This window comes from Cnephaeus nilssonii, assembly GCF_951640355.1.
Source record: "Cnephaeus nilssonii genome assembly, chromosome: 16".
Classification (NCBI taxonomy): Eukaryota; Metazoa; Chordata; class Mammalia; order Chiroptera; family Vespertilionidae; genus Cnephaeus; species Cnephaeus nilssonii.
In genome coordinates, this window is record NC_137087.1 from 62,181,435 (window position 1) to 62,202,818 (window position 21,384).

A 21,384-nucleotide genomic window follows, 5' to 3' on the forward strand; every position below is an offset into this window, starting at 1 on the left:
GTCCACCCAGGAACCAGGGGGTCCCGGTCAGGGCACAGGCCCGGTGGCAGCTCGATCCCGAGTGGGGGGCGTGCAGGAGGCGGCCGGTCCAGGATTCTCTCTCACCGTGATGTTTCTCTCCCCCCCTCCTCTCTGAGGTCAATAAAGAACATTTTTAAGAAAAGAACCTGAACCACTTTTCCTGTCACACAACACGCGTGTGCAGCGTTTCCTGCATCTGCTCTTTGCTGGTCCTCGGCGGGCACGACACTGAGGCCGCTGCTTTTAAACGTTCTCAACACAACCGCGCCACCCGCGTGAGGGAGCCCAGGGTCCGCGTCCGAGTGGGAGCCGGCACGGACCGCCGGGAGCCGGCCCAGCTGGGCCCAGACACGGGACACATGGGGTCGGAGGCCCCGCAGGCTCCCACAGAGCCAGGCCCAGCGGGGCCCTTCCCATGTGTGCGTCCCACGTGCGGGCAGAATTCTGAGAACCGGCCTCCGGCCCGGCAGGACTCCCTGTGACACGTACATGGGCCTCCACACACCACCAACACGTGTGCTGCGGCTTTTGGCTTTGTGTTGTTCGTCCTCCCCCGGGGCAATTCCCATTGGTTCTGAGAGAGGGAGGGAGGGAGGGGGAGAGAGACAGAGAGAGGAACATCCATGTGAGAAAGACACACGGAGGGGCTGCCCCCTGCACACGCCCCCACCAGGGCCGGGGGTCAGACCTGCAACCGAGGTACGTGCCCTTGACCGGGAATCAAACCCGGGACCCTGCAGTCCGCAGGCCGACGCTCTATCCACTGAGCCACACCAGCCAGGACCAACACTTGTTTCAAAACAGGCATAGCTGTCCGAGCAAGCACCCCAACCCTCCTCTCAGATCCCAGCGGCACAGGGCGAGACGCCACGTGAGGGGAGACGCCACGTGAGGGGAGACGCCACATGGAGGGGAGACGCCACATGAGGGGGAGACGCCACGTGAGGGGAGACGCCACGCAGGCCGGCTCTGTGGGGAAGGAGGGACCCTCAGCTCCAGCCTGCCTGTCAAGGGCACCATCCAAGTGGCGGAGAGTGGGGTCCCACAGCCTGCTCCCCAGTGCCCCGGGCAGTCCTGCCCGCTGACCGCCCTGCCGGCCACAGGGGAACCACCTGCCCTCCTGCACTAAGCCCCCCGACGCTGCCACGCACCTGCCTCACCTGTCAGCACTGCCCAGGAGCCTGGGACCCGGCTGGCCCCTTCGCCCATCCGTCCCCCCCCCCCACCCTCAGGAGGGCCCTGGCCGCGGTGGACTTGCCCACATGCGCCCCCCAGAGCGCCACCGCCACGGCTCAGACCTCCTGGGGCAGCGCAGCCCACGCAGGGGCCCCGAGGGGGAGAAGATGCTGTTTCGGGCGGCGGTTACGTCCCGCGTCAGAGGATAAACATGGCACCCACCTCGGGCTGGTCTGAGCGGAACGGCCGTCGGGCGCCTGGCGCTCCCGCAGGTGCTGCCGCTGGGACTGTCCTCAGAGCCCGCTCAGGGCAGCGCATGGCAGCCGCGGCTTCGCCTCGTGGCCGTGCCGGCACGGGGAGCCCGCCCAACGCCAAGGCAGGCGGCACCCCGGTGACCCCCCGTTTCACCAGGGGGAGCTGAGGTTCGAGGGCGTGCGTGTAGCGTCTACGTTGCTGGGCCTTTGTTGCTCACCAGGTGCCACATATCGACTCATTTAATCCCCAGCAGCTGCGGGGGTGGTCTATGATTCTCCCCATTTCACAGGCGGGAAAGCGCAGAGCGAGGCTAAGTCACTGGCTCAGAGGCCACACGGCCAGCAATACGCAGGCAGTAGTTAACCTGCGTCCATCTGGCTCCAAAGCCGTGCTCTTAAAGGAAGAGGAGAGGGGGAGGAGGAGAGGGGGGAGGGGGAGGGGAATGGGATGGGGAGGGGCAGTAGGTAGGGGAAGGGGGGGAAGGGAGGAGGAGGAAGAGAGGGGGAATGGAAGGGGGAGGGGCAGTAGAGAAGGGGAGGGGGAGGAGAAGGGGGAGGAAAGGGGAGGAGAGGGAGGGGGAGGGAAAGGAGGAGAAGGCACACGCCTCCCGGGAGGTCCTGTGAAAGCCGCGAGGATGAGTGTGGGGTGCACCATCCCAGTGCAGCCCCCACAAGGCCCAGGGCCCCGCGGTCAGCGCAGCCACGTAACCAAAGGCCTCACGTGCCAACCAGGGTGCGGAGCTGCTGTGCCTGAGGCCGTGACGTCACCGCACACGCAGGCAGATCTCCGGCCCCACCAGGATCCCTGGGCGCCGGGCACTGCCGAGTGTTTACAGGGACCCAGGCCAGCCGCCCGCGGGCCCACTCCTTCCGGACCAACCGTCCGCAGCCTCGGGAGCATGACAGGCGGAGAGAGACAGGCTTGGCCGGCTGGCTGGCCCCCCTCACCCCCCCCATGCACTCCCCCCAGGACCACCCGGGGAGCAGGCCACGGGCAAACAGCTGTGGGTGCAGCCTGACGCCACAGGCCTCTCTGAGTCACCCCCTTTCACGAGGGAGGGAACACCAACCCCACGCCAGGGCTCACGGCTCCTTGCGGCTCTCGGTCAGCTGAGTGTGGCGTGAGGCCGAGCCGCCCAGCTGCCTCGGGTCAGCCCTTCCGAGGCCGCTGCCTAATCTCGCTCCCGCTTCCCCTCGGGCCTGGGCCTCCGAGCCTCCCCGAGCTCTCAGCCCCCGAGGGCGGGAAGGACTAAGCTCTCAGCCCCAGAACTGAGCCTCCGCCCAGCCCGAGCCCCTCTGACCCTGACTCTCCGGGAGCCGGTCCCTCTGCTCTGGGTGGACCCTGCTCCCTGCCGCGGGGACTCGGGCCTGGGCACACTGCCAAGCTCAAATGGTTTCTGTGTGTGTTTTTTTAATATGTTTTATTGATTTCAGAGAGGAAGGGAGAGAGAAACATCCGTGATGAGAGAGACTCACGGATCGGCTGCCTCCTGCACGCCCCCTGCTGGGGATCGAGCCCACAACCCGGGGAACGTGCCCTGACCGGGAACCGAACCCTGACCTCCTGGTTCACAGGTTGATGCTCAGCCACGGAGCCACGCCGGTGGGTCAAGCTCAAGCTTTGCAACAGGCTTCCGGGCCCAGCTTCCCGAGCCCCTGCAGCCTCAGGGAGACCGCGGTGCCTGGAGCTGCCCGAGGCTGGGCCCCTTAAGGGCACTTTGTGGGGAGCCCTGCTCTGCACCCCCAGCTGACGGTCTGCTTTCTAGTCCAGAGCCCCAGACAACTAGAACCGGCGTCACCCTGCCCGCCCTGGGACGCAGGCAGGGCCGTTCGGGGTCGCGTCCCCGTCTCCTAAGTGTCTGCCTTTCAAAGCGGCACCTGGCCCGTGTGGCTCGGCAGCTGGAGGCCTGGCCTGTGCCCTGAACAGTCGCGGGTCGGGTTCCGGGCCAAGGGCACAAACCTGGGCACGTGCAGGAGGCAACCAATGGATGTGTCTCTCGCATCGATGTTTCTCTCCCCCCCCACCCCATTTCCACTGTCTGAAAAGCAACGGAAAAAATATCCTCGGGTGAGGATTAACCAAAAAAATAAAAGAAAGAGACCTGGCTTCCTGACTGAGCTCGGGAGCGCGAGCCGGGCCGGCCCGCACCGCATCCCCCGCACGCTGAGCCCGCGCCTGGCGCCGAGCAGGCCCCGAGCCTCCGCTGCTCGGTGGCCGGCGTGTGAGGCCGACGGGCTCTTTGTAGCTTGAAAAGCCCGGATGCGAGCGCAGCCGTCCTCACGTGGGATCCCGCGGGCCAGGGCGGCCGAGGGCAGCGGTTCGAGCAGCAGCGAGCCCCGCGGGGACTTGGGAATCCCGCGAAGACTCCGGGCCACCCCGCGTGGACGGTGCGGCTTCAGGAGGAGCCCCCTCACTCCGCCCGCGGCCGGGAGGGAAGGAAGAGACGCACGCGGAGGGCAGAGCACGAAGAAGAACTTTAATAGCTGCGTCGGTCACGCGCCTGGTCCCGGGTTCCCGGGAGGCGCGTTTGCTCCTGGAGCCACGGCCACCCGCCCGCGGTCCCGGCCGCTCCCTCCTCTGGGTGCCGACGCGGAGGACAGCACACACGCCCGGCGCCGCGCGGCTCCCGGGCCGCCCTCCCGTCCACGCGGCACATGACGGCCTTCCCGGCACCAGGACGCTGAGCAGGTAAAGAGGCGACGGCGTGGACGCTCGAGGCAGGAACGGTCCCACGGCGAGAGGAAGGGCACACGGGCGGGAGGCGGGCCCCTCGCGGGCATCGGTGCGGCCTGCAAACACCCAGGAGGCGTCGGCCGCCCGGGTCCCGGCCGAGCCAGCAGCAGGGCGGCCCACAGCCCTGGGCGTCCGGCCCCGGCCCCGCGTCGGGCGGAGGGTCTGTGAGGAGCACGCGCCGCTCCCGCCCCCGCCGGCTACGGGTCGATCTCCTCGGGGACCACCGTGAGCATGACGTCCTCGTTGCCCCTGCGCACGACCATGTGGAGGGCGCCCTCCTTGCGGATGAGGTCGCTGACGTCGCTGGCGGAGCCCACCGACTGCCCGTTGATGCTGATGATGACGTCCTGCTCCTTGAGGCCGCCGCTGCAACACGGGGGACAGCGTGAGGGCCCCGCGCTCCCGCCGCCGCTCCGCCACGGGGCCGGGACGTGTCCCCGCACAGCCCTCAGCTCTGCGGCCCCAGCCCCGACGCACCACAGCCCATTCCCTCTAGCAGGCCCCGCCGGGTCCCCGCGACCCTCCCTGCGGACGCTGACGTCCGACGCGCTCGTCATTTTCATGCGTCTTTTCATCTTTTCTCCTTAAAAACGTTTTCCAACGTTTACAAGTGCAAAACCCACGTTAATCTGCGGGCGGTACAGAAGCAGGCGGCCCCCCCAAGGCCCGGGCAGTGTGCTGGCCCGTCCGCGCCTCCCTCTGAGCCCAGTGGGTAAGGTGACCCCGCCTGCTGCCGCCTGAGCTGTCTCCTCAGCAGGACCCCTGCCCGGGGCCTAGCGAGTCGACAGCCCTCTCCATCCCGACAACCCCCCCCCATCCCCCACCCCCGTGAGGCCAGGGCTCCTGACGGCAGGACGCCCCTTTCCCGGCGGAGTCCTGAGCTGCTCCGGGTCGGACGGCCCGGCCGGCAGGACAGACCAGGGACGGCCCACCATCCCGCCCGGGACCCTCACAGTCGCCTGAGCTGACAGGGCCCCGGGACGGCGGGAAGTCAGGGAAAGGGAGGACGCTCGGACTCACGCTTCCGCGGGCGTGTCGGGAATGACCTCGATGATGTACGCCCCCGAGCGCGCGTCTGGGAAGTCTCCGTGGTGGTCCCGCAGCTCCTTGGCCTTGCTGCTGGGGTGGGGGGCACCTCGTGAGCTCCGAGCGACACCCCCTCCTCCCCGTAGCCCCCCAAGACCCCGACCCCGGCTTCTCCTCCGTCCCTGGTTCTAACATAAAACTCCGCGAGTTCTGGCTCTGCTTCAAGCCGCCGTCTACAAGACGCAAAGATTTACTGGGCGACAGCGAGAGGGTTCATCAGTCCATCGACTGTATTTACCTTATTTATTTATTTTATTTTATTATTGTGGATGCCAGAGAGGAAGGGAGAGGGAAAGAGAGAGAGAGAGAGAGAGAGAGAGAGAGAGAGAGAGAAACATCACTGATGAGAGAGAATCATGGATCAGCTGCCTCCTGCATGCCCCACACTGAGGATCGAGCCCACAACCCGGGCCTGTACCCTGACCAGTAATCGAACCCTGACCTCCTGGTTCCTAGGTCGACCCTCAAGCACGGAGCCACGCGGCCGGGCTCCACTGATTTTAGTCACGAAGTGGCAGTCGCTCCACTGGAGGAGTCCGTGAAGTGAGCGGTCGGCTGGTTGGGAGCCTCGTCCTGCCACTTGCTCACTGTGTGACCTGGGGCAGTTGCTTAACCTCTCTGGGCCTTACTCTGCTCAAATGCAAAACAGGGACGATGCCTTGCCCCCAGGACACGCTGGTCGGGAGGGCAGATGGGATCCTCTGGCGGCGGCATGAGGCGTGCCTGGCGCAGCGCGGGCAGGTGACCGCAGCGGCCGGACCCGCCGGCCCACGTCCCAGCCTCGACACCCACCGAGTCACTCGGTCCTCACCTCCCGCCCGGTGCCTGCGGCCGCCTCATCCCGACAGCAGGAAACCGGGCTCCGAGGCCAGCTCCTCCCGAAGCCGCACGCCGGGCGGGAAGCAGCAGAGCTCGGCCAGAACCCCGGAGGCGGCAGCTCACGCCTGCTCCCCGCGGGCAAGGCCGGACGGGTGCTGAGAGGGCCCGGCCTCCGAACACGGATCTAACCTACACCGCGGGCTCATGACCAACGAAAGCTGAGCCAGTTCTAGCGAGAACATACTAACGTCCACACGCGTTCACCCGTGTCAGCCGCACCCCTGGTTACGGGGACTCAGGCGGTTACGTCAGACTTGGTCACCGAGGGAGGCAAACACCAGCATGTGATGGGCCTGGCGGCCACGTGCCCGTCCCCCGGCTCCGGGAAAACAAGCCTCCGGCGTGGGCCTGCCCGCATTCCAGAGCCACAGCCCACGGGCAGCGGCTGAGGGCACCGGGCACTCCCGGAATGTGGGTGGAGGCCCGGCCTGTGGGAGTGACCGGCACCCCCGCCATCCAGGCCTGCCTGCAAAACAAGGCAGAACTTTCCAGAAGGAAGGACCTGCTCAGACGCAGAAACAAACTGAAAGGTGAAAGGAGGGGTCATCCGGCCGGCGTGGCTCAGGGGTGAGCGTTGACCTAGGAGCCAGGAGGTCACGGTTGGATCCCCGGTGAGGGCACAGGCCCGGGTTGCGGGCTCCATCCCCAGTGTGGGGCGTGCAGGAGACAGCCGATCCATGATTCTCTCTCATCATGGATGTTTCTCTCTCTCCCTCTCCCTTCCTCTCTGACATCAATAAAATCATATTTTTTAAAAAATAAAAATAAAACGAGGGGCCGAGGATAACGGCCCCTCCTCTCTCCTAAGGCGACATACTTCCCCCAGAAGCGGGGTCTCCTCGGGCCGCATGAGGCCCTCCCGCGGGGGCGCCAGCGGGCAGGTTCCTTACATGCAAGACACACGCCCCCCGGGACCCACCTGGACGTGAGCGACAGCATCCGGATGCCGATGTACTTCTTCTTGGTGACGGCTTTGCCTGGGGACGGCAGGGGACGGCGAGTCAGCCGGGGAACTGGGCCCGTGCGGCTCAATCAAGCCCTCCTCCCCGTCCCCCCCCCCCCCCGCCCCACTCCCGTCTGCAGGTCTCAACTTAGGGGACATTTCGGCCGCAGGGTCCCCGGCTGCCCTCCCCTCACTCCCCAGCCCGGCTCTGCCTCGTTTTCCCGGAAGCCCTGTCACCATCCGAAATCACCTGGTTGGTTAGTTTCCTGTCCGCCTCCCCCGGCCCAGGTGGAAGGTAAACATCACACCTTCAAGGGACCCCCCGCCCGGCTGGACCCGAGCAGATGGGCCCCCCCCCACGTCTGTGGCATGAATGGCCCCCCAATCTCAGCTTCTCAGCAGTGAAGTGGGACTAAATCCCACCTGGCGGGGCCAAGGCCTCACAGGACACACGTGAGGGAGGAGCTGAGGGAGGGAGGGGTCCCCCGGGATCCGGCCGGCACCCATCACCCTGCACGGACGCTCACGGGCCTCGGGCCGCGACCCCAAATCTCTGCGATTGAATCCGGGGGCTCACGACGCACGCCCCTTCCCGTCCGGAGTCACAGCGCTGGGTCCTCACGGTCACGTCCCTGCCGGGTCCCGGATCCCGGGGAGCGGCGCCTCAGGCCTGCACCCGCGCCGCCCCCCCCCCCCCCCCCCCGACCCCTCCGGCCGGCCGCTCGCCTTACCTTTGGCCTGCCGGTCGTGCGACTCCGTGAGGAACTTTTTGATCTTATCCGAAGGGATCGCAAAGGCGATGCCGGCTGTCACCTTCAGGGTGTTGATGCCGATCACTTCGCCGTCCTGAAAGGCAAGACAGACCGGCTCAGGGGCCCACAGGTTCCCCTGAAGATGCTCACAGGGCGGTGGGGGGGGGGGGGATCATGGAAGACGTGGAGGGCTGGCAGGAGGGGCTCCGGGCCCTGGGGGGGCAGGCGCCATCGGGCAGCTGAGTCTCGCTCAGCAAGGGGACCCGCACCCTCGGACCCCTCGGGGAGCACCGGCCGTGAAAACCGCCTCAGGTGCAGATTCAAGACACACATTTGCTCTTCCCAACCCTCGGAGCGTCAGGTGCGTCCGCACCCTGCTCCTCCGTGGCCGGTCCCCCCGGGTTCCCGCCGACGGGAGGGTGGGCTGGCCCCTCATGCCCAGAAAATGCAGCTCAGGCAGCAGCCTTGGGGCCAATGGGGGGGCAGGGGGTGAGGGGGCACCGTGGCCTCACTTCGGGGCTGGTCCCCACTGGCTTCAGGTCGTGGGGGAGGCCGTTACAGGGCGCGCTGATTCCACGTGAATGCACAGCCGAGCCAACGCCGCCCGTGGGAAATGGCCTGGAGCCATAGGCCCACCTCCCGCCGGCGCCCGTTATTCCCACGCCATTGCTGGGGGGTTGTTCACCGCGGCTGGAACGGGAGCCGGCCAAGAGCGCACAGACACCCCTCCTCGCCCTCTTCCCGCAGCCAGAGGTCAGCCCCAACCCGGGCCGTCGCCTGTGAGTGAGGTGACCCCTGGAGTGAGGGGTGACCCCTGGAGTGAGGGGTGACCCCTGGAGTGAGGGGTGGCCCCTGGAATGAGGGGTGACCCCTGGAGTGAGGGGTGGCCCCTGGAGTGAGGGGTGAGCGGTGGCCCCTGGAGTGAGGGGTGACCCCTGGAGTGAGGGGTGAGCAGTGACTGAGGGCGGGATCGTGTCGGGGAAGAAGGCGCGAACCACACCCTGAGGAGCGGAAGGCCTTACCAGGTTGACCAGGGGGCCGCCCGAGTTTCCGTACTGAAAGCAAACACAAGGAGGTCAGGAGGTCGCCCTGTGAGGCCCCGCCCCCCCCCCACACACACACACAGGCGCCTGCGTGCGCTGCCTGCACCTGTGCCTGCACCCCGATATTCTGCGCGAACCCTGAGCGGCAGCCAGGCCGGAAACCTGCTGCCTTCCTCATTCACTCACAGATGTGGGGGGTCCTCATTCACACACAGATGTGGGGGGTCCTCATTCACTCACAGATGTGGGGGGTCCTCATTCACACACAGATGTGGGGGGTCCTCATTCACACACAGATGTGGGGGGTCCTCATTCACTCACAGATGTGGGAGGTCCTCATTCACACACAGATGTGGGGGGTCCTCATTCACTCACAGATGTGGGGGGTCCTCATTCACACACAGATGTGGGGGGTCCTCATTCACAAACAGATGTGGGGGGTCCTCATTCACTCACAGATGTGGGGGGTCCTCATTCACTCACAGATGTGGGGGGTCCTCATTCACTCACAGATGTGGGGGGTCCTCATTCACACACAGATGTGGGGGGTCCTCATTCACTCACAGATGTGGGGGGTCCTCATTCACACACAGATGTGGGGGGTCCTCATTCACTCACAGATGTGGGGGGTCCTCATTCACACACAGATGTGGGGGGTCCTCATTCACTCACAGATGTGGGGGGTCCTCATTCACTCACAGATGTGGGGGGTCCTCATTCACTCACAGATGTGGGGGGTCCTCATTCACTCACAGATGTGGGGGGTCCTCATTCACTCACAGATGTGGGGGGTCCTCATTCACTCACAGATGTGGGGGGTCCTTATTCACTCACAGATGTGGGGGGTTCTCATTCACTCACAGATGTGGGGGTCCTCATTCACTCACAGATGTGGGGGGTCTTTATTCCTGCCGGGGAGACACGTGACATGGGGAATGTGATTTAGAAAAGATCCCACACGTGGGAGTGGAGCGGCCGGGCCTCATCAGACACCGACTAGGGCAGGGGTGCCGCTCAGGTGCACCCCAAGGCTCAGCAAGCCCCACTGGGCACTGCAGGGTCTATGCCGGGGAGAGGGGGTCCCCCTCTACAGTCCCCTGCAGCCCAGCTGGCCTGGCTCAGTGGTCAAGCGTTGACCTATGAACCAGGAGGTCAGGGTTCGATTTCCGGTCAGGGCACATGCCCGGGTTGTGGGCTCCAATCCCGGTGTGAGGCGTGCAGGAGGCAGCCGATCCGTGACTCTCTCTCATCATGGATGTTTCTCTCCCTCTCTCCCTCTCCTTTCCTCTCTGAGTTCAATAAAAATATGTTTTTAAAAATAAAACAAATAAAGTCTCCTTCCCAGCAGTCCCTGCGGGCGGCTAAGGGGCCGAGCCTCCTGCTCCCGGGAACCCCTTGCACGCATCTTGGGGATCAGACCGCACCGTGGTTCCCAAGCCTGACTCCCCGACCCCACAGGACCCCTCCGGACCCCAGGCGGCCGCTGGCCGGGCTCACGTTGATGATGGCGTCCGTCTGGATGTAGTCCATGTCCGAGTTCCGCAGCCCCAGCTCCTTGCCGCCGCGCTGCGTGGTGCTGACGATGCCGGTGGTGACCGTGTTCTGCAGGGAGAACGGGCTCCCGATGGCGACCACGAACTCGCCCGGCCGCAGCTCCGAGGAGCGGCCCAGCAGCAGCACCGGCAGCTTCCCCTGGAACACACGGGCGCGTTGCTGCGCACGGGCCCTCGTCATCTCCGTCTCCCGCGTGCAAACCTGCAAACCGGGCTCCCCCGTCCCTCCCTGGCCCGGCCCCTCTTCCCGTCCCGCCACGGTACTCCCTGCCCCGCGCCGGGGAGAACCTGGCAGGGCACTGGCGGCACTGGGGTCTCGCACACCTTGGAGCCATCAGCGCGGACCTGCCCTGAAACCCTGGGACCAGGAGCCGGAGGGAGACGCACTCCAGATGTGGGGTCACACTGCCCGGGGTTCCCGAGCCCGCACACCCGGGGGGAGGGACAGGCTGGAGCGGGCAGTCGGAGCAACGAGGGCCGGGCCGCACCGACCGGTTTGGCGCATCCTGTGCCAAGTGCATGCCACCTGGTGAGCGGCGGGGCGGGGCGGGGCAGCCAGGACCCCCCAGACGCCAAGACCAGGGGTGGGCTCCCTCCGGGTCTGAAAAGGCCCCGACCAGCTCTGCTCCCGGCCGGGCAGGCTGAGCCACGCGATCCGGATGCCCCGTGAAGGCGGCAGGGCCGAGCCCCCACCAGCTCCGCACGGACAGCGTGAAGGCAGCTCAGTGCGCCGGCTGAAGGGAGCCCTGGGCCCCCACTCCCGCCCTCCCCAGGGCCAAGGAGTCCTTTTTGCCTCTGTCCTCTGAGTGCAAACGAGCAGCGGCCCCAAACCGCGTGGGCCAGGCCCACAAGGCCGCGTCCAGCCCAGGCCTCGTGCGAGTCACCATTCGGGTCCTCGCGTCTGTCCACCCCCAGAAAGAAAGAAGCGAGGGGGTCCGGGGGGTGGGCTGGGGGGACCAGCCGTGATTCAGCGTGTCCTCTGCCGGGGACGGAGCAGACACCGGCGGATGGGCCCATTGAACAGACGGAGAAATTGAGGCTCTGGGCAACTAGATGGCGTGAGACAGAGGAGGACGGAACCCTGGGCTGTGGCCTGGCCCCAGACCCGCACCCTCCACACACAGCACCTCGCCACCTCCCCACCCAGCAAGGAAGGCGATGCCCGGGAGCTGCTGGGCCAGCAGGTCAGGGAGGAGGAGAGGAATGTGGGAGGGAGGACCCAACACCTAACACTGAGCCCTGGCCGGTGTGGCTCAGTGGATAGAGCGTCCACCTGGGGACTGAAGGGCCCGGTTTCGATTCCGGTCAAGGGCATGTACCTCGATTGCAGCTCGGTCCCCAGCCCTGTGAGATCCTGGCCTGAGCTCACAACCACTGCGGCCTCAGCGTTCTCATCTGGCAAATGGGACCGTGCCGCATGCCCCCCTCCCCGGTCCGTCTGAGGGTCCGGTGGCCTCAGGCTGAGCAGCTGGTTGGAGGGGCCTGGCTCGTCTTAAGCATCGCTCTGGGCCAGGGAAGCCTCACGTAGCTGTGGGGCCTGGTCAGTCCCGGGTCTGCAGACCCAATGGGGAAACCTCACCAGCTGAGCTCCCCCCCGCCAGCCGGGCCACCCCGCCGTGCACGGGAGAAGCGGGTGGGGTCGCCTGAGGCCAGAGCGCAGGGCGCTGCCGGGAGGGGCAGGCTGCAGCGCACTCCCCGCTCGGCTCCTCCGCGCCAGGCACAGCCGCCAGCTCAGCGGCCTGTTTGCCCTGGGCCCTCGCCAGCCGTCCCTGCCAGGAGTGACCTCATCCACAGTCGCAGTGCGGCGGCGGCAGGAGTCGGGCCGGTGCTGGGAGGCCCACGGGGACGCTCCTGCTCCTTCGGGGCCTGGGACAGACTCGGGGCGGGCGTGAGGGGGAGCCAGGCGGGGAGGCTGGGTCTGCCCGGCCGCCCACGGTAACAGATGCTTCTCACCAGCTCAGTGCACGCGATCAGTGCACGCCTTCAAGCTCAGCAGAAAGGAGGCTGGGCCACACCTGCTCAGCCACAGGCTGGGGTCCCATCGGAAAGTGACGGCCACCCCCCTCCCGACCCCCGTCCCGGGCTCCCGGGTCTCGGGGTGCGTAGGCGGCAGAGGGGCCTGAAGACAGCGCTCTGCTCAGCCTGAGCTCAGGCCCAGAGACAGGGAAGGAGGCAGACACTGGAGGGAAGGGGGTGCTGCAGCGGTGAGGACAGAGAGGGGAGACCCCAGGGGCCTGCGTGCTGCTCAGGGGACTCCCCGGGGACCCCGAGGGCAGCGTGGCGCCAGTGCAGTGAGGCCATGCACACGCAGGCGACCACGCGGCTTGGACGATGGGGCATCAGCCATGCAGCCCACGGACTCCCAAAGGCCCGTCCCCCTGAACAGAGGAAACACAGGGCACGCGGGCACAGCCGGGTCCGTGGGCAGCGCTGAGGGCACGTGGGCACAGTCGGTCCGTGGGCAGCACTGAGGGCACGCGGGCACAGCCGGGTCCGTGGGCAGCGCTGAGGGCACGTGGGCACAGTCGGTCCGTGGGCAGCGCTGAGGGCACGCGGGCACAGCCGGGTCCGTGGGCAGCGCTGAGGGCACGCGGGCACAGCCGGGTCCGTGGGCAGCACTGAGGGCACGTGGGCACAGTCGGTCCGTGGGCAGCGCTGAGGGCACGCGGGCACAGCCGGGCCCGTGGGCAGCGCTGAGGGCACGCAGGCACAGCCGGGCCCGTGGGCAGCGCTGAGGGCACGCGGGCACAGTCGGTCCGTGGGCAGCACTGAGGGCACGCGGGCACAGTCGGTCCGTGGGCAGCACTGAGGGCACGCGGGCACAGCCGGGTCCGTGGGCAGCGCTGAGGGCACGCGGGCACAGCCGGGTCCGTGGGCAGCGCTGAGGGCACACGGGCACAGCCGGGTCCGTGGGCAGCGCTGAGGGCACGCGGGCACAGCCGGGCCAGTGGGCAGCGCTGAGGGCACGCGGGCACAGCCGGGTCCGTGGGCAGCGCTGAGGGCACGCGGGCACAGCCGGGTCCGTGGGCAGCGCTGAGGGCACGCGGGCACAGCCGGGTCCGTGGGCAGCGCTGAGGGCACGCGGGCACAGCCGGGTCCGTGGGCAGCGCTGAGGGCACGCGGGCACAGCCGGGTCCGTGGGCAGCGCTGAGGGCACGCGGGCACAGCCAGTGGGCAGCGCTGAGGGCACGCGGGCACAGCCGGGCCCGTGGGCAGTGCTGAGGGCACGCGGGCACAGCCGGGTCCGTGGGCAGCGCTGAGGGCACGCGGGCACAGCCGGGCCCGTGGGCAGCACTGATTCCCACCGGTGCAAGCTTTGCTCACGCACACATTTCACGGACCATGAAGGACCGACGTTAGAAAAAGCGAGCAGACAGATACACAACAGGGGGCGGGTCTGGCATGAAGCCTGAATTCAGATGACAAAGCACTTCCATGACCTCCTGGGGCGTGAGAGCCTGTTTCCCCCCATTTTACAGATGTGAAAACTGAGGCTCGCGGGAGTGGCTTCTCCGCTCATGAGCAGCTCGGCTGAGCGAGAAAGCAGGCTTCCCAGCTGAGCCCCGCTCTCCTGCTCTCACCGCGGGCGGGATGCTCTGCCCGGAGTGACTGGTTCCGAGAGGCGCCGGGGGCCTGGGGCCAGTTTGGGGGACCGGCTGGCCCCGCAGCATCAGGCTCCCGTCTGTTCCAGACCCAAGGGCAGCCCATTCTGCACCTCCCCTCCCCTCCGGCCTGTCTGCGCGGCGTGGCCATACGTTTGCTGGCCAAACGCCCGCAGTCAGTGAGCGTCTGATTCCACAGCCGTCTAGACAGACGCTCCACGGGGGGTTGGGGGAGATGAAACGCAGATACGGCGGGAAGCGCAAGGCCACGCCCCGCCTTGACCTGCAGACAGGAAACACCCGCTCACACAGGTCTAACCCTGCGCCGTGTCCCCGGGCTGGTTCCCGCGCCCCCACATCAAAGCGCCCCAAGGCTCCTGGCTGCAGACACGATCTGATCTCCTCTGAGACGGCCCAGCCAAGGCCAGCCCTTCTCTAACAGCCATCCCACATCTCGCCATCTCGCCATCTCGCCATCTCGCCATCTCGCCATCTCGCCATCTCCCCATCCCCCCATCCCCCCATCCCGCCATCTCCCACATCTCGCCATCTCCCCATCTCCCCATCTCCCCATCTCGCCATCCCCCTATCTCCCCATCCTCCCATCCCCCCAGCCCCCCATCTCCCCATCTCCCCATCTCGCCATCCCCCCATCCCGCCATCTCCCACATCTCGCCATCTCGCCATCTCCCCATCTCCCCATCTCGCCATCCCCCTATCTCCCCATCCTCCCATCCCCCCAACCCCCCATCTCCCCATCCCCCCATCCCCCCATCTCGCCATCTCCCCATCTCCCCATCCTCCCATCCCCCCAGCCCCCCATCTCCCCATCTCCCCATCCTCCCATCCCCCCATCCCCCCAGCTCCCCAGCTCCCCATCTCCCCATCCCCCCATCCCCCCATCCCCCCATCTCCCCAGAGCCTCTCCGAGGCAGACAGCCCCCCCGCCACCCCAGCGTGGCGGATGGAGAGCAGGGGGAGGGGGGATGAGGCCTGTGCTCCTCACTCGGCTGCCCAGCCACCACGGGGACGAAGACGCGACTCCTGCACGAGGCAGGGAGGCGGGCGAGCGCCGAGGCTCAGGGTCAGAGATGGAGCCCTCGGCCCCACCCAGAGAGCCGGCCGCTCAAGCTCAGCCCAAGGCCTTCTAGGACCAGGGTCATCCCAGTCCCCAAAGTCACGCCCAGCTGGTGAGCGGGGAAGCCAGGAGGCCAGGGCGTCGACATGCCTGCCGCCCGCAGTCTGCACGCTCACGACGGAACCAACGAGAGTGAGTTTAAGAAAACACGAACCTGCCCGGCCGCGTGGCTCAGGGGTGGAGCGTCGACCTATGAACCATGAGGTCACAGTTCGATTCCCAGTCAGGGCACAGGCCCAGGTTTCGGGCTCGATCCCCAGTGGAGGGCGTGCAGGAGGCAGCCCGTTAATGACTCCTCTCTGAAATCAATCTCTCATCATTGATGTTTCTCTCTCTCCCTCTCCCTTCCTCTCTGAAACCAATAAAAATACATTTTTTTAAAAACAGAGCAGAGGGCCCAGCACATTCCTCCTCGTGCTCACTGGCCCCACTGGCGAGGAGAGTGTGGCCCCGTGACCGCCTTCGCCGGCTCGGGAACGGCCTCCCTAGGAATGGGGTGCAGGGAGGGAACCTAAAACCAGCTCAGGGCTCTGCCCTCAGGGGGAAGGGGTCGCCGGAGCGGAGACCTGGTACCTAACTGTGTTCAGAAAGGGCCCCAGTGAGTGTGATCTCTCAGGCAGGTTTTGGGGGGCGGGGGTGGGGGCAAGAGGGGAAGTCTGCTGCAGAGGAAAGCCGGGCCTCCACACCTCCGCCAGGTCAGCAAGACGCAAGTGGCCCGTCTGCGCAGAGCCACGGGCGAACCCCGGCCCCGCGGGCCCCCTGCCTGGGGCTCTGACATTCCCTCGGCCCTTACAGCCAGCCCCTCCGGGGACAGAGGGTTGAGCATCTGTCTGGGTCCCTCACCAGGGGCCTGGGGGTCCCCCAGCTCGGCGGTGGCGTCCCCGGGACTAGAATCCTCTGCGCCTTCGAGATGCCGGGTGTTCTCGTCCCAGCCCACACTGCCCACGGCCACGCTGCCCACGGCCACGCTGCCCACGGCCCACACTGCCCACGGCCACGCTGCCCACGGCCCACACTGCCCACGGCCACGCTGCCCACAGCCACGCTGCCCACGGCCCGTGCTCAGCACAGCTGGCGGCCAGACAGAGCCACGCGGTGCCCGAGCGTCCACAGGCAGGTGAGGGGGCAGAGGCGCCGAACCGCAGGGCGATGGGGACGGAGGAAAACAGAGAGGCCAGGCAGAGGGAGCGTTCCCGCCTCCAGGCCAGGCGCTCCTCCAGGGGTGGACGAGCCCGGGCAGGGGGTGGGGGAGGCAGGCCTGGGCGCACCACCTGCTGCGGGCTCTGCGGGCGGGCGCTGAGTGAATCACGGCTGCGCAATCTCCCGGGAAGAGGCTGTGCTGAGCTGAGCGATGTCCCAGCTGAGGCTGCTTCCGGCTGCTCCCCAAAACCAGCAAGGGGGGTGCAGATGAAGACTTAGACAAAGTAGGCACACACCGAGGCATGCATGCACACACACACAGAGGCACACAGCGGACACATGGAGGCATGCACGCATGCACACACAGGCACGCACATGCACACACACACAGATGTGCACACGCACTCACAGAGGCACACACGCGCACACACGGAGGCATGCACGCACACATGCACACACAGAGGCACACACAGAGGCACACACATGCATACAAAGGCATATGCACAGGCACAGAGGTGTGCACACTCACACAGGGGCACACGTGCACACAGGCATGCACGCACACGCAGAGGCACACACACTCACAGAGAGGCACGTGCACACGCACAGAGGCGTGCAAACACACACAGAGGTGCACACGCACACACAGGCATGCACGCACACACACCCTGACACCCCAGCCCCCTCACATCCGGGGAGCACAGTGCCCGGGGCAGCAGCACCTCTGGACTTGACCTTGGTCCTGTACAACCCGCCCCTGACCGTGGGCACTCGGACGGCTCTGGGCTCGGTCCCAGCACTTCCGACAGAAGGCAGCCGAGCCGGTGCCGTCCAGGGGCCTCCGGCCTGACAAGCAGGGCTCCTTCCCGGAGACCTGGCTCATTCCCAAAGCCCTCTCAGCAGCAGCAGTGAGCGGTCAGATCAAACCCGGCGCCAGCATCCTTCGTCAATCCTTCCTACCACTCCCGGGGGGGGGGGGGGGGGAGGCGCCGGGCCCGCGGGCCCACAGCCGCTGCTCCCAGTGCCAGGTTAGGGGACCTGAGAGGCAGCGCCCGCCCCATCAGCCTCCGGCCACGCCGCGACCTCCTCCCGACGCTGGGAGCCGGAGCCGATGAAAGCGGAGAAAACACTGGCCTCTCTGTGACCGAGGGAGCCCGTCCCTGCCCTTCTCGCCTGGAAAAGGAGAGGCTCCTGTGACAGGCATGTTGTGCTGCTGAGTCTGCAGGAGCCGCGCTCCGCCCGCCGGCCGCGCCGTTCCAGGGCCGCTTCCGGGCGGCCCGAGTGCCAGGCGGCTTCAAAGGCGGAGGCGGCAGCCCCTGGCAGTGCCCCCCCACCCCCCAGTGAGTCAGCGCCTTCTGGGAACAGTTAGGCGAACCTTTCATTTTCTAGAAAAAATACGCAGTGCGGGGTACAGCCCTCGCCCACACCCAGCAGGAGGCAGCGCCCCGAAAAGCAGACGGGCGCAGAGGCGTGGAGCGGGTCAGCGCCGAGACGCGTGGGGAGCAGGTGGTCCAGCCGGGAGGGGAGTGAGCCCGCGAGCGGGAGAGCCGAGCACGTGGGCGGGCGGTGGTCCAGATCACCCGGAGCTGAGCCACGGGGGCGGGACCAGCCACATGATGGACTGGGCTCAGGGCAAAATAAAAACATGGATGCCTTGTTCATGAAGCACACACCAGGTGCCAATACAGGAACTAAAATAGAAGCTTTTGCCCGGCCGGGGTGGCTCAGTGGCTGAGCATCGACCCATGAACCAGGAGGTCAGGGCTCCATTCCGGGTCGGGGCACAGGCCCGGGTTGCAGGCTCGATCCCCAGTGTGGGGCGTGCAGGAGGCAGCTAGCCAATGATTCTGTATCATCACTGATGTTTCTGTCTTTCTCTCCCTCTCCCTTCCGCTCTGAAATCAATAAAAATATATATTTTTTATAAAAAAAGAAGGGAGAACAGAGGGTGGTTACCCAAAAATACAAAAGCGAGCAAGAGCAAATGAAAAAGGAAAGAATCGCCCGCCCGCCCGGGGACAGCACGACCCTGCTCAGCCTCCTGTGAGCCACGGCGGGACACGTCAGCGTTTCTAATGCTGCTCCAACCACAGAGCGTCAACCACTGAACGTCGGGGCCCGTGCCAGGGAGTGTGTCTACCCGGCGGTGGCGGCCCGAGAGGAACCGCTGTCTGCAGCGTGAGTGACTCTGTCTCCCCGCGTCAGCCCCCACGGCCCCACTGGACCTGCTGGCTTCATCGTGGCTTTGCTGCCACGAAAGCGCTTGGCCAATAAATATTTATTTAAAACAAAAATCAGCCCGGCCGGCGTGGCTCAGGGGTTGAGCCTTGACCTATGAACCAGGAGGTCACGGTTCCATTCCGGGTCGGGGCACAGGCCTGGGTTGCAGGCTCGATCCCAAGTGTGGGGCTGCAGGAGGCAGCCCTTTAATGATTCTCTCTCTTCGTTGATGTTTCTCTCTCTCTCTTCCTCTCCCTTCCTCTCTGAAATCAATACAAATATTTTAAAAATAATAAAAAATTTTAAATCAATGAATGGGAAAGCGACAAAATAAAAGAATGAACAAACCAGGTCTCAACAGATCCATCGGGATCTTAAAAGTGGGGTTTGCCCAGAGGTCAGGGTTGGCCGAGCCTGGTGCCGGGTCAGGGTCACCGGCTCTGGGTGCGGCCTGGTTCCCTGACGTCGGGAAGGTGGGGTTCGGGGCTCAGGGAGCACAGGGAACAGGGGACAGTGCCCAGACCCCCGGGAGGGCTGTGGTCTCACTCGGCTCAGCGCTCAACACGCAGCCGCCGCTCGGCGTCCACTGTGGCCACGCAGATGCTCAGTTAATCCCTGAGAGAATCCGTGAGGGAAAGAACGAACAGGCCAGACCTCAGAAGAGCATCAGGATTTTTAAAAAAAATTTTTTTTTTTTTGGTTAATCCTCACTTTAGAGAGGGTGGAAGGGAGTGGGAGAGACACAGAGAGAGAAACATCGATGTGAGAGACACGACTGGTTGCCTCCCGCACGTGCCCTGACCGAGGTACGTGCCCTTGACCTTAAACCCGGGACCCTTCAGTCCACGGGCTGAGCCAAACCGGGCAGGGCTAGGATTTAAAACTGGATAATAATTTGCAAAACATCTTTGAATTCCCGTTTTGGCAGAGAAATGGGTGAGATGAAGGCCTCTCTCTCTCTGCTTCACCAACAAAACAAAAGCAGCGGCTGCAGCGAAGAAGCTCAACCCCCGGGAGAAAGAGCAAACAACAGCGGCGTCTCCCTCCCGGGCCATCTGGTCTCCATCCTAGCAACTCCACTCTGCTGCACGCCTGTGTTTCAATAAAACTTTATTTACAAAAACGGACGGAGGGCCGGGTAAGGGCTGTTGCTCACTCACCAGGCTGTCAGGTGGCACCGACGCCCAGCCCCTCCGTGAGGCTGGGAGACACTCCCCAGGGCCACCTGCAAACTCGGACCCGAGACCTGGCCACTGCTCACCAGCACCTTTAATAACAGCGTCGGGCCAGGGCCCTGGGGAGCGCGTGCCCCGGGGAAGAGGCAGGACCATATTAAGAGAAAAACGCAGCCAAAGAATTTCCTTCAATCAACTAAGTTCTTGAACAGGAGCCAGAGCACACAGAAGGGTGGGCGGGCCTGGTGGCTGGGCGCTGAGACGGGGCACATTCCAGAGGGCCGTCCTCCCCTCCCCCGTCCTCCCCTCCCCCACCATCGCGCTGACCTGGCCTCAGGAAACATGGATTCCCCGCCCCGAAGACGGTAGAAACCAATACTGCGTCTTTAGCCGATCTAACAGCAGCCCCGTGGGGTCGGGGAGAGAAAGAGGGGAGGCCGCAGTGAGCCCAGCATCCAGGGAGGGGACCAGGCAGCGTGAGCCCAGCATCCAGGGAGGGGACCAGGCAGGGAAGGACCTTGGTGAGGGGGGCTGTGCCCCGCAGGCCACGCCCAGGCCCCCGGGGCTGCAGGAGGGTGGGAGGCAGACCGGAGCCCAGCAGAGCAGAGGGGACCTGTGTTATCTGGGTCCCTGAGGCCGCGCTGCGGCTTAGTCAGCGCCTTCTGACGCGCAGGCTGCCCGGGCGCTGGCGGGAGGCCCGCGTGAGTCATGCCACTCCCTGTCCCGGCATCGTGGGGGGGGGGGTCCCCCCTTGGAGAACTCAGGGCAGATTCCCACACACAGGAGCGGAGCCCCGGTGCCCGGGCCTGCACCTGCACCTGAAGGGCCCTGCCCCAGCCCCGCTCCCCTCCGCCCCCGCAGCCCTCCCCTCCCCCGCCCCCCCGCAGTGAACACAGCCCCGCCCCCAGGTCTCCCTCCTCTGCCACTTCAAGCAAGTCTGGAGGTGGCATCTGGCCCAAAGGTGGCCGGGGACTGACTCGGGCCGGGGGTGAGGGGAGAAACCCCACAGCCGCCACAGGCTGCTTCCCAATGTCCCCGGCGGCTGGCGGCAGGGACGGGTGCCCAGGGCCTGGCTACCACGGCACAGCCAGGCACCACCCACCCCCCAGGCAGCCCCGAGCAGAGAGCCGGCTGGGACTTCGGCAGGAGAGTGGGGCGGGGGGCCTGGCGCACCTCCACCCCATCTGAGAACCCACAGGGGCCGGTGTCCTCCCCCTGCACCCGCTCCCTCCGAGCAGCGGGCTCTCCCATGGGCTCCTTCCACCTGACGGGCAGGTCCCTGGCGTGAGCTGCGGCGATGAGCTTACGGCAGCCAATGCCTGAGCCAGCAACAGGGTGAGAGGAGGCGGGTAACCGTGAGGTGTGACTGTCCCCAGAGGGGTACGGGGGGGGGGGGGGGGGGAGGCCGTGGAGGAGGGGGTGGCTAAGCAGAGGGGGAGGGGCAGCAGGAGGGGCACCTCCAGGGCTGACCTCAGGGCCCTGCGGGAGTGAAGCTCTCCTGGAAGAACAGGGAGTGAGTGCAGGGCTGTGGACAGACACACGCCCGCCATCTGAACCTGCCGTCATCGGGGAGGGGGGTGCCTTCCTCCTGTGTGTCTGCTAATCAACAGCTGTCACAGTGCCTTCCCCTCTTCTCTTTTTAAAAAAAATTTTTTTATTGATTTCAGA

The 21,384-nt window shown here is 65.9% G+C and overlaps 1 protein-coding gene across 1 annotated transcript in view; it reads right to left on the minus strand.

Moving 5' to 3' along the window:
* Positions 1–3,908: 3,908 nt before the first annotated feature.
* Positions 3,909–21,384, minus strand: part of HTRA1 (HtrA serine peptidase 1) — a 24,004-nt gene continuing 6,528 nt past the window's right edge. Inside the window, exons 2-8 of the mRNA XM_079793943.1 lie at positions 20,913–21,082; positions 10,386–10,765; positions 8,868–8,900; positions 7,825–7,939; positions 7,070–7,127; positions 5,206–5,304; positions 3,909–4,551 (exon numbers count right to left, since the gene is read on the minus strand). Coding sequence (XP_079650069.1) covers positions 4,383–4,551; positions 5,206–5,304; positions 7,070–7,127; positions 7,825–7,939; positions 8,868–8,900; positions 10,386–10,765; positions 20,913–21,082 — 1,024 coding nt within the window. The 3' untranslated portion in view covers positions 3,909–4,382. The remainder of the gene's footprint in view (positions 4,552–5,205; positions 5,305–7,069; positions 7,128–7,824; positions 7,940–8,867; positions 8,901–10,385; positions 10,766–20,912; positions 21,083–21,384) is intronic.